This window comes from Mandrillus leucophaeus, unplaced genomic scaffold (assembly GCF_000951045.1).
Source record: "Mandrillus leucophaeus isolate KB7577 unplaced genomic scaffold, Mleu.le_1.0 Scaffold669, whole genome shotgun sequence".
NCBI lineage: Eukaryota > Metazoa > Chordata > Mammalia > Primates > Cercopithecidae > Mandrillus > Mandrillus leucophaeus.
Genome location: NW_012107241.1, coordinates 1,321,039 through 1,333,910, shown reverse-complemented (window position 1 = coordinate 1,333,910; position 12,872 = coordinate 1,321,039). Strand labels below are relative to the sequence as shown.

General features: G+C 41.2%; 2 protein-coding genes across 2 annotated transcripts in view; one reads left to right on the top strand and one right to left on the bottom strand.

Moving 5' to 3' along the window:
- The window catches only part of HEPACAM (hepatic and glial cell adhesion molecule), a 15,905-nt gene extending 15,390 nt beyond the window's left edge, over nucleotides 1-515 (top strand). Inside the window, exon 8 of the mRNA XM_012001705.1 lies at nucleotides 390-515. Within this exon, the coding sequence (XP_011857095.1) occupies nucleotides 390-515 (126 nt within the window). The remainder of the gene's footprint in view (nucleotides 1-389) is intronic.
- Nucleotides 349-1,955, bottom strand: HEPN1 (hepatocellular carcinoma, down-regulated 1). Its single transcript, XM_012001704.1, is given in 3 exon segments — nucleotides 349-1,214; nucleotides 1,217-1,288; nucleotides 1,944-1,955. Coding segments are annotated over 3 exon segments (291 nt in total). The 3' UTR covers nucleotides 349-1,007.
- Between the last annotated feature and the right edge of the window lie 10,917 nt (nucleotides 1,956-12,872).

Here is a 12,872-nt window from a genome sequence, read left to right as displayed (position 1 = left end):
GGGCTAGGGGAGGTCCCGGCGGCGCGCGGGTGTCTCGGGTGTGGACGCGTATGAGCATGCGCAGACGGAGGCGGGTGCGCGGAGGCGGCAGTGTTGAGGTGGTGAAACCGGGGAGCATTTGCTTCCGGTTTACAGGCTGTGTTCTCACTTGGTATAGGTTGTGCCCTATTAGGACCACATAGATTATTACATTTCTGGCCCAACACCCAAAAGCGTTTTATGGAAACTAACATCAGTAACCTAACCCGCCCGTGACTATCCTGTGCTCTTCCCAGGGAGCTGTGTTGTTTCCCACCCGCCACCCTTCCCACTGAACAAATGCCTGAGTGCTGGGGCACTTTTTTTTTGGCAAGCTCAGATTAAAGAGGCCACTTTCCCAAAATCCACAGCTGCACGAAGCTAAGGAGAAGCCAGATGCCGGTTACTGGGTGTGCAGGGGCTGTTCTGTGCTGGGGGATCATTGTGAAGGCCTTCTTCCCTGGGCACCTGGTACCTGGGGACCTACGAGGTGGTGAGGGAAGGGTACAAGTATGTTTCTTTTCCCTCTGACCTAGGCCCTAGCAAGGGCAAAGAACCCGAACCTGCCAGCTTGGCCTCCTCCCAGAGCCTCCCTCAGAGGCATGTCATGCCAAGCATTCTTTGTCTCTGTTCATGAACAGAAGAGATGGATGGGCTTATTCGTATAGAGAAGTGAATTCCACTTACTCCCCTGGCCCAGAAAACTAGACCAAGTGAGGAACTGTTTTAGCTCATCTAACTCATACATTCGTCCTGGCTTCCTTACAAAACAAGCCTTTCAAACAATCATTGTCCTCAGGAAAGTTGTTGAGCTTCCTCCAGCTGTGAGAATAAGTCCTAATCTCCAGAAAAATGGTGGGGGGAGGAGGAGGCTTATTGCTTCCCAGCATTTCAGGGGAACATGATCCAACCCCTGGCCTCCTGCCACCCATCTGCCCTGCTCCCACATGCTCGGGTCCCAGGGCACAGAACAAGGGCAGACTCCCTAATCACACTAACATCAAAATAAAGAGACTGGGCCGCTGTGTAGCCAGGACATGCCCATGCCACCACCTATTGAACAGTTCATAGGAGTGGCAGTAATCTACTATGTCAGGAGAGAGGGCAATTACAAATCTGAAAGAGAAGGAGGCCCTCTGTGTATTCCATCCCCTCCTCCTTAATGCCTCCAAGGGTCCCTGCATCCCTGGCCCATTCCCAACCTCCTAAACTCTAGCTCTGATTCTCCTTCATCCCATGGAGCTATTCCAAGGCCCCCGTTACCCACCACCTACACACCAGGTCAAGTTTTGTCTCAGCCCCAGAAGCACTGACATTTCTAGTTTGCCCCCTCTGCCCTTACCCCAACAGCATGCCTGTCTCAGCTCCCTGTCCCTTGGCACTTCCCCAGGTCATTTGAGCAGGTGTGCCTTCGCAGCACCCCTAAACTTCCCAGGTGCCTCATCCATAATGAGATAATGAATGTAGGGGAAAGTTTCTCAGGAAGGTGGAAGAGGCAGCAGGACTTGGAGAAGGAGTACCTGCTGGTCAGCCTTGAGATGCACAGGTGAAGGTGAGGGTGAGATGAGAGCATGCCATACCTGGTGCTGAATCCCTGAGGGGCCAGCTTCCCAGGCTTAAGCCAAATCTGCCTTAAATTGGGGGTGGGGAGGGGTTAGTAAGGAATTGGGGTTTGTTTGTTTGTTTGTTTTTGTGTTGTTTTCATCTTCATCTTTGTATTACTAGCATCCAGCAGAGTGCCTAGCACATACTGGATGCTCAATAAACTTTTGATGAAATGAAATGACAACTTTATTCCACGTAAACAAGGGTAACAAAACAAGCTGCTTAAATATACCAGTCATTTCCCGTTTTTTCTTCTGCTTTTCTTTCACATCCTTTACCCTCTTTCCAAACCCCAAATTGTCCATTCCAGAATCACTTACCCATTCATTCATTTGCTTATTTGGGTGTTCTTTTATTTATTCAACAAACAATTGTTTATCTACCATGGACTAGGCCCTGTGCTAGACACTGCTGATACAGCATAACTATGTCAGGAAGACAAATCAGTAAACAGATGATTACGATATAGTGTGTAAAATGCAATGGCGGAAGTAGATACAAGGTGCTCTGGGAGCATGTAGATTAGATATCAGCAAAGGCATCTTGGAGAAGAACCGACCTGAGTTGAGTCTTTCTTAGAAAGAAAAGACTCAACTTGTTAATCTGGTTTTCAAAAGTATGAGAGGACACACTCCAAGCAGAGGGAGAAGCATGTATAAAAGCTTGGAAGTGCAAGACATGATGGGGGGAATTCAGCGTACTGAGCCTAGCAGTTGATGACATTATTTCAGGAAGGTATGCAAAGTAGAAGGTGAAGAAAGCTGCAGATAGATTTCTGAGGACATCAGTACGTGTAGAAAGGTTAAAAGGACCTCCCCAAGAAGGCTAAAAAAGGCACAGCCAGTAAGATAGAATATATAGGAGATAACTATATCACACAATCAAAAGAACAAAAGAGTTTCAAGAAAAAGGGAGCATTCGGGACTGCATGGGCAGGGGGCTTACGTATGAAAATAAGTTAAAAGCGCATGTTAAATTTGGCAACAATTAAAACATTGAGTGACTTGGCATAAGTAGTTTCGACGTGTAGTGGGGGTTAAAGCCAGATTGCAATAGGTAAAAAGTGATATGTGGAACTTCTCTGCTAAATACTTGAGACTAGATGTTTGAGAGGTCTTCCTGTTTCAAAACAACTAGGTCCTGCTTAAATGATATTTGTTTTGCATTGCTGGCTTCAAGAGATGGGGGAATTTTTTTTTTTTTTCAGATGGAGTCTCACACTTGTCACCCAGGCTGGAGTGCAATGGCGCAGTCTAGGCTCACTACAACCTCTGCCTTCCAGTTCAAGTGATTCTCCTGCCTCAGCCTCCCAAGTAGCTGGGACTACAGGCACGTGCCACCATGTCTGGCTAATTTTTGTATTTCTGGTAGAGACAGGATTTCACTATGTTGGCCCGGCTGATCTCAAACTCCTGACCTCGTGATCCGCCCACCTGAGCCTTCCAAAGTGCTGGGATTACAGGCGTGAGCCACGGCACCTGGCCAGAGATGGGGAAATTTTTAAGCAGCCAGAAGTAAAACAAAATTTAAAAGCACAGCGAGCTCAAAGTACTTAGCACTCATTAAATGTGAGATTACCAAGGGAGGTGAAGCAAGATGGCTGAATAGAAGCCTCCACTGATTGTCTTCCCTGCAAAAACACCAGATTGAACAACTATCCACACAAAAAAAGCACCCTCATAGCAACCAAAAATCCAATGAGTGATCACAATACCTGGTTTTAACTTCATATCACTGAAAGAGGTGATAAAGGTAAGAAAGGCAGTCTTGAATTGCTGACACCACCCCTCCCTCATCACCCAGCAGCTGCCGCATGGAACAGAGAGAGAATCTCTGCACTTGCAGGAGGAATAGTGCAGTCATTGTGGGGCTTTGCATTGGAACCCAGTGCTGCTCTGTCACAGCAAGAAACAACACTAGGCAGAACTCAGCCAGCACCCATGGAGGGAGCATTTAGACCAGCCCTTGCCAGAAAGGAATTACACATCCCAATGGTTGGAACCTGAGTTCCAAAAAGATTCACGACCATAGGTTGAAGTGCTCTGGGGTCCTAAAGAAACTTTTAAAAGTCTGTCTAGGTCACAAGGACTGCAGTTCTAGGGGGAACTCCTGATGGTGTGCTGGGCTTGAAGCCAGTGGACTTGGGGGGCATATGATCTAGTGAGACACCAGCTGGTGCAGCCAAGGGAGTGCTTGCATCATCCCTCTGCCAACACCAGGCATCACAGCTTGCAGCTTTGAAAGAGATTCCTTTGTGTGGCGTGAGGAGAGGAGCAGGAAGAGTAAACAGGACTGTGTATTGCAAGTTGGATGTCAGCTCAGCCACAGTAGGATAGGGTATAAGACAGAGTCCTGAGTCCCCCATTTCAGGCCCTAGTTCCCAGACAACATTTCTAGACACTCTGGGCCAGAAGGAAACCCATTTTTTTGAAGGCAATGACCCAGTCCTGGCAGCATTCATCACCTGCTCACTCTAGAGGCCAGGGACCCTCAATAATTTGCAGGAAGTACTTGCCATTGGCCTTGGGTGAGACTAAGAGATATGTTGACTTCAGATGTCACCAAGCACCTTTCCAGCTGCAGTGGCTATGGGAAGGGGCTCCTTCTGCTTGAGAAAAGTAGAAGGAAGGATAAAGGGGACTTTGTCTTGCAGCTTAGGTACCAGTGTGGCCTCAGTGGCGTAGAGAACCAAGTGAGCTCTTAGGGTCCCCAATTCCAGGGTTTGGCTCTTGGATGGCATTTCTGGACCTGCCCTAGTGGCCATAGTTGAGTCCACTGCCTTGAAAGGAGAGTCCTGTGCTTGGCAGCATTCATAAGCTGACTCAAGAGCCCTTGATCCTTGAATGAACATCAGCAGTAGCCAGGCAGTATTCACCGTGGGCCTGGGGCAGTGGTAGCCAAGGGGAGAGACAACTCTGCTTGAGGAAAGAAGAGGGAAGAATGAGAAAGACATTGCCTTGGGCTTGGGTACCAGCTCAGCTGCAGTAGAATAGAGCACCAGGTAGATTCCTAAAGTTTCTCACCCCAGGTCCTGGCTCCCAGATGGCATCCCTGGACCTGCCCAGGACTGTTGGAAACTTGGCATCCTGAAGTAATGGATACAAGCCTGGTTGGCGTTGCCATCTGCTGATTCTAGAGCCTTAGGGCCTTGAGCGAACATAGCTGGTAGCCAGACAGTGGTTACCACAGGTCTTTGGTGACACCTGGTGCTGTGCTGGCTTTGGGTCTGACCCAGCACAGTCTCCATTGTGGTGGCCACAGGGGTACATGTGTCACCCTTCTTCTAGCTCCAGGCAGCTCAGTACACACAAAGAGAGAGAGAGAGAAGGGGGGCAGAGAGAGAGAGAGAGAGAGGAGAAAGAGAGTGACTCTGTTTTGGAGAAAGAAAAGGAAGATAATAAGAGTCTATGTCTGATAATCCAGAGAATTCTTCTAGATCTTATCTAAGACCATAGGGTGGTATCTCTTCAAGTCTGCAGGAGCCACAGTGTTACTAGACTTGGGGTGCCCCCTAATGCAGATACAGCTGCAGTCACCAAAAACTAAATCACAACACCCAAGTTCCTTTGAATACCTAGAAAGCCTTCCCAGGAAGGAAGGGTACAAACAAGCCCAGACATCAATGAACATCCACAAGCATCAAGACCGTTCAGGAAATATGACCTCATCAAATGAACTAAATAAGTAACCAATGACTAATCCCAGAGAGAGAGAGAGACGTGTGACCTTTCGGACAGATAATTCAAAATGGCTCTTTTGAGGAAACTCAAGAAATTTCAAGAGAACACAGAGAGGAATTCAGAATCCTATCAGATAAATTTAACCAAGAGATTGAAATAATTTAAAAGAATCAAGTAGAAATTCTGGAGTTAAAAACTGCAATTGAAATACTAAAGAATGCATCAGAGTCTATTAATAGTGGAATTAATCAAGCAGAAGAAAGAATTAGTGAGCTTGAAGACAGGCTATTTGAAAATACACAGTTATAGGAGACAAAAGAAAGAAGAAGAGAATGAAAGTATGCCTATGATATTTAGAAAATAACTTCAAAAGGGAAAATCTAAGAGTTTTTGGCCTTGAAGAGGAAATAGAGAGATGAAGGTAGAAAGTTTATTCAAAGGGATAATAACAGAGAGCTTCCCAAACCTAGAGAAAGATATCAATATTCAAGTGCAAGAAGGTTACTAAGCAGATTTAACCCAAATAACATTAACTCAAGACATTCAATAATCAAACTCCCAAAGGTGAATAATAAAGGATTCTAAAAGTAGGAAGAGAAAATAAACAAATCACATACAGTGGAGCTTCAATATGCCTGGTAGCAGACTTCTCAGTGGAAGCCTTGCAGGTCAGGAAAGAGTGACATAATATATTTAAAATGCCAAAGGAAGAAGAACTTTTATTGCAGAATAGTATATCTGGTGAAAATATTATTCAAACATGAAGGAATTCAAGACTTTCCCAGACAAACAGAAGCTGAAAGATTTCATCAACACCAGACCTATCCTATAAGAAAGCTAAAGGGAGTTCCTTAATCTGAAAGAAAAGGACATTAATAAAAAATAAGAAATTATCTGAAGGCACAAAACTCAATAGTAATAGTAAGTACACAAAAAAACAGGATATCATAGCACTGTAATTATGGTGTGCAAGCTACTCATATCTTGAGTAGGAAGACTAAAAGATGAAGCGATCAAAAATAATAATTATAACTTTTTAAGACAAAGACAGTACAATAAAATATAAGTAGAAACAACAAAAAGTTAAAAGTAGGGGCATGATGTTAAAGTGTAGAGTTTTTATTAGTTTCTCTTTACTTATTTGTTAGTTTGTTTATGCAATCACTGTTAAGTTGTCATCAGTTTAAAACAATAGGTTATAAGATACTATTTGCAAGCCTCATCATAACTTCAAATTTAGAAACATACAACAGATACACAAAATACAAAAAGCAATAAATTAAAACATGTCATCAGAGGAAATCACCTTCACTAAAAGGAAGACAGGAAAGAAGAAAAGAAGAAAGAAGACCATGAAACAACCAGAATAAAAAATAACAAAATGGCAGAAATAAGTCCTTACTTAACAATGATAACATTGAATGTAAATAAACTAAACTCTCCAAACAAAAGAAGTTGAGTGGCTGAATAGATTACAAAATAAGATCCAACAATTCCTTGCCTTCAAGAAACATACTTCATCGGCCGGGCGCGGTGGCTCCAGCCTGTAATCCCAGCACTTTGGGAGGCCGAGGCGGGCGGATCACAAGGTCAGGAGATCGAGACCATCCTGGCTAACATGGTGAAACCCCGTCTCTACTAAAAATACAAAAAACTAGCCGGGCGAGGTGGCGGGCACCTGTAGTCCCAGCTACTCGGGAGGCTGAGGCAGGAGAATGGCGTAAACCCGGGAGGCGGAGCTTGCAGTGAGCTGAGATCCGGCCACTGCACTCCAGCCTGGGCGACAGAGCGAGACTCCGTCTCAAAAAAAAAAAAAAAAAAAAAGAAACATACTTCATCTAGATGGAAAAAATATTCCATGCAAATAGAAACCAAAAAAGAGCAGGAGTAACTATACTTATATCAGACAAAATAGATTTCAAGACAAAAACTATAAAAAGAGACAAAGAAGGTCACTGTGATGGTTAATACTGAGTGTCAACTTGATTGGATTGAAGGATGTAAAGTATTATTCCTAGGTGTTTCTGTGAGGGTGTGACCGAAAGAGATTAACATTTGAGCAAGTCAACTGGAAAAGGCAGACCCACCCTTAATCTGAGTGGGAACAATCTTATCAACTGCCAGCATGGTCTGAGTAAAAACCAGGCAGGAGGATTGCTTGAACCCAAGAGTTTGACACCAGCCTAGACAACATGCCAAAACCCTGTCTGTACAAAATATACAAAAATTAGCCAGGCATGGTGGTGCACCTGTGATCCCAGCAACTCAGGAGGCTGAGGTGGGGAGGTGGGAGGATCACTAGAGCCCAGGAGGTAAAAGTTGCCGTGAGCTGTGATGGCAGCACTGCATTCCAGCCTGGGCAACAGAGCGAGAACCTGTCTAAAAAAAAAAAAAAAAAGTAACAAGATTGAAGCTGTAATGAAACATTTCCCACGAAGAAAAGCCCAGGATCCAATGGCTTCACTGCTGAATTTTACTAAATATTTAAAGAAGAACAAATACTAATCCTATTCAAACTATTCTCAAAAACAGAGGAGAAGGGAATACTTCCAAACTCATCCTACCAGGCCAGTATCACCCTGATACCAAAATCCAACAAAAATGCAAAAATGCAAAACAAACAAACAAACAAACAAAAAAACCACAACCCTACAGGCCAATATCCATGATGAACATTGATGCAAAAATCCTCAACAAAATAATAGCAAATTAAATTCAACAACAAGTTAAAAACATGATTAATCATAACTAACTGGGATTTATCCAAGGATGTTTCAACATATGCAAGTTAATCAGTGTGATACATCATATCAACAGAACAAAGAACAAAAACCCTATCGTCATTTTAACCAACGCTGAAAAAGCATTTGACAAAATTCAACATCCCTTCATAATAAAACTCCTTAAAAAACTGGGTGTAGAACAAACATACCTCAACACAATAAAAGTCATATGATAGACCAACAACTAGTATCATACTGATGTGGAAAAACTGATAGCCCTTGTCCTAAAATCTGGAACAAGAAAAGGATGCCCACTTTCACCACTGTTATTCAACATACTACTGGAAGTCCCAGCTACAACAATCAGACAAGGAATGAAATAAAGGGCATCCAAACTGGGAAGAAAGAAGTCAAAGTATCCTTGTTTGCAGATGATATCTGGACAAACCCAAAGACTGCACCCCAAAAAAAAAAAAAGAGCAAAGTAACAGAATACAAAATCAACATACAAAAATCAATGGCATTTCTAGATGCCAACAACAAACAATCTGAAAAAGAAATCAAGAAAGTAATCCTATTTACAATAGCTACAAATAAAATAAAATATCTAAGAGTTAAGTTAACCAAAGTGAAAGATATCTACAATGAAAACTGTAAAACACTGATAAAACAAATTTAAAAGGACACACACAAAAGGAAACATATTCCATATTTGTGGATTGGAAATATCAATATTGTTTAAATGTTCATACCACCCAAAGCAATCTACATATTCAGTGCAATCTGTATCAAAATATCAATGACATTCTTCAGCCAAAGGTATCCTGAGCAAAAAGAACAAAACTGGAGGAATCACATTACCTGACTTAAAATTATAGTACAGAGCTATAGTAACTAAAACAGCATGATACTGGCATAAAAACAGACACATAGACCAATGGAACAGAATAGAGAATCCAGAAACAAATCCATTCATCTACAGTGAACTTGATTTCTACAAAGGTGCCAAAAAAATACATTGGGGAAAGGACAGTCTCTTCAATAAGTGGTACTGGGAAAACTAATATCCATGTGCAGAAGAATGAAACTAGAACCCTATTTCTCACCATATATGAAAATAAAATTAAAATGGATTAAAGACTTAAATCTAAGACCTTAAACTGAAACTATTACAAGAAAATATTGGGGAAACTCTCCAGGACATGGGCTGGGCAAAGATTTATTGAGTCATAGTTCATAAGCACAGGCAACCAAAACAAAAATGGACAAATAGGATCACATCATGTTAAAAAAATCTTCTGCACAGCAAAGGAAACAATTATCAAAGTGAAGAGAAAATCCACAGAATGGGAGAAAATATTTGCAAACTATCCATCTGGTAAAGGATTAATAACTAGAATACGTAAGGAGCTCAAGCAACTTAACAGGAAAAATGTCTAATAATTCAGTAACTTGGGCAAAAATCTGACTAGACATTTCTCAAAGGAAGACATACAAGTGGCAAACAAGCATATGAAAAAGTAATTACCATCACTGATCATCAGAGAAGTGCAAATCAAAACTACAATGTGATATCATCTCACCACAGTTAAAATGGCTTTTTATCCAAAAGACAGGTAACAACAAATGCAGGAAAGGATGTAAAGAAAAGGAAGCCCTTGTACACTGTTGGTGGGAGTGTAAATTAGTACAACCACTGTAAAGAACAGTTTAGAGGTTCCTCAAAAAACTAAAAATAGAACTACCATAGGATCCAGCAATCCCACTGCTAGATATATCTTTCCTTTCCAAAAGAAAGGAAATCAGTATATCAAAGGAATATCTGCACTCCCATGTTTACTGCATTACTATTAACCATAGCCAAGATTTGGAAGCAACCTAAGTGTCCATCAATAGATACATGGATAAAGAAAATGTAGTACATATACTATATATACGCAAGGGAATACTACTCAGTCATAAAAAAGAATGAGATTCAGTCATTTGCAACAACATGGATAGAAGTATAGAGGTGATTATGTTATATAAAATAAGTCAGGCACAGAAAAATAAACTTCATGCATTCTCACTTATTTGTGGGAGCTAAAAATGAAAACAATTGAACTCATGGAGATAGAGAGTAGAATGATGGTTACCAGAGGCTAAGAAGGGTAGTGTAGGGTAAAGGTGGGGAAGTGGAGATGGTTAAGTGGTACAAAAATATAATCAAGCAGAATGGATAACATCCAATATTTGATAACACAACACGGTGACTACAGTCAACAACAATTTATTGTACATTTTAAAATGACTAAAAGGGTATAACTGGATTATTTGGATAAAGGATAAAAACTTTTATGGGTAAAAGGTAAATACCCATTAACCTGATGTGATTATTACACATTGTTTGCCTGTATCAAAATATCTCATGTACCCCATAAATATGTACACCTACTATGTACCTACAAAAATTAAAATGAGGCTGGGCACAGTGGCTCATGCCTGTAATCCCAGCACTTTGGGAGGCCGAGGTGAGCGGATCACGAGGTCAGGAGATCAAGACCATCCTCGCTAACATGGTGAAACCCCATCTCTACTAAAAAACACAAAAAATTAGCCAGGCATGATGGTGGGCACCTGTAGTCCCAGCTACTCAGGAGGCTGAGGCAGGAGAATGGCGTGAACCCGGGAGGAGGAGCTTGCAGTGAGCCAAGAACGCGCCACTGCACTCCAGCCTGGACAACAGAACCAGACGCCATCTCAAAGAAAACTAAACTAAACTAAAATGAAAGAAAATGTGAGATAACCCAGGGGCAAATATTTGTATTAGCATTATAATGGAAGACTAGAATTTGGCCAATGGCAAAATGCAGTGTGTTAGGCCATTCTTGCATTGCTGTAAAGAAATACCTGAGGCTGGGTAATTTATAAAGAAAAGAGGTTTAATTGGCTCGCAGTTCTGCAAGCTGTACAAGAAACATGGCATAGAAATCTGCTTCTGGTGAGGGCCTCAGGAAGCATACAACCATGACGAAAGGTGAAGGAGGAGCCAGCACATCACACGGCAAGAGCAGGAGCAAAAGAGAGAGGGAAAGAGGTGCTGCACACTTTGTAAAAACCAGATCTTGAGAGAATTCGTGAGGACAGCACCCACCCATTTGTAAGGGATCCACCCCCATGACCCAAACACCTCCCACCAGGCCCCATCTCCCACACTGGGGATTACATTTTCATGTTTAGGTTTTGTTCCCCACCCAAATCTCATCTTGAATTGTAATCCCCACGATCCCCATGCATCAAGGGAGAGAACTGGTGGGAGGTAATTGGATCATGGGGACATGTCCCCCATGCTGTTCTCATGATAGTGACTGAGTTCTCATGAGATCTGATGGCTTCATAAGTGTCTGACTGTTCCTTTTTCACACACTTGCTCTCTCTCACCTGCTGCCATGTGAGATGTGCCTCTTCTCTTTCCGCCATGATTTCCTGAGGCTTCCCCAGCCATGCAGAACTGTGAGTCAATTAAACCTCTTTTCTTTATAAATTATCTAGTCTTGGGCAATTCTTTATAGCAGTGTGAGAACTGACTAATACATACTTCAACATGAGATTTGGAGCAGATGAACATCCAAACTATATCATGAGAGAACAAAATTAGTTTGAAAACTTAGTCTTGAAAGTTCTGTGGTATCACTTCTACTATATTCTGTGGGCCAAAGCAATTCACAAGGCTAGCCCAGCTTCAGGGGGCTGGAAATAAATTTTATTCTTCATGAGATAGGAAAAAAGCATTGTAAATGGATATGCATCAGGATGGTAGGGATTATTGCAGCTATCTTTATGGATAATCTGCAACACAATGTATAACAAGTAAGCTAAGAATACATATAGCAAAATATGTGTAAAATCTATATATTGTGATTTATAAAACTTTATTATAGAAGTTTTATAAAGTAGAAGACCTAAATTTAAAAAGAAGTATACATGTTCCTGAATATGAAGACTTAAATGCTAGTTCTTTCTATAGATTCCAAACAATTCCAATAAAAATTTCACAATATTTTCAAAGAACTTAACAAGCAGAAGACCCAAGAATAGCCAAGATACTCCTGGAAAAGAAAGAGGGAGGAGAAACACCCTACCAGATAGCAAAACTTATTACATCTCTAGTAATATACAAAGTGTGGTATTCATGCAGGAATAGACAATAGGCTAATGAAACAAGCTATGTATACATGAACATTTGATGTATGAATAAATCATAGCAGGTCACTGAGATTAAGCTGGGATAGTAGGTTACCATCTGAAAAAATAGATCCCTACCTCAAGCCATATAAAATAATCAATTAGCGATAGTTCAAAAATCGTAGGGTAAAATGTTTAAACTTTTAGAAGAAAATGTGGAATAATGTATTTACTTTAGTGTAGATGAAGTTTCCTTTAAAAATAGAAAGAATACACTAAACATAAAAATAAATATTAATAAATATATCTACAGTAAAATTAACAATTTCTGTTATATTATAAAGAAATAAAATATGAGATCAAACTTGTTTTTAAAGCATCTTTACTCCACAGAGAATTATTACCCAGAATACATAAAAACTCCTAAGAGTTATTGAGAAAAAGACAAATAAGCAATAGAAAAGTGGGCAAAAGGTAGAAGTAGATATTTCCCAGAAGATAAAACCTAAACTGTGAGTAAACCCTTGAAAAGATGCTCAGCTTCATTATTTTTTAACCCGGCAATGCAAATTAAACAACTATAAAATACCATTTCTTCTAGTAGACTCGCAAAAATTAAGAAGTCCACCAACTGCTCTGAGGACATGGCTCAAGGACGTTGTTACAATTGACTCAGAAAACA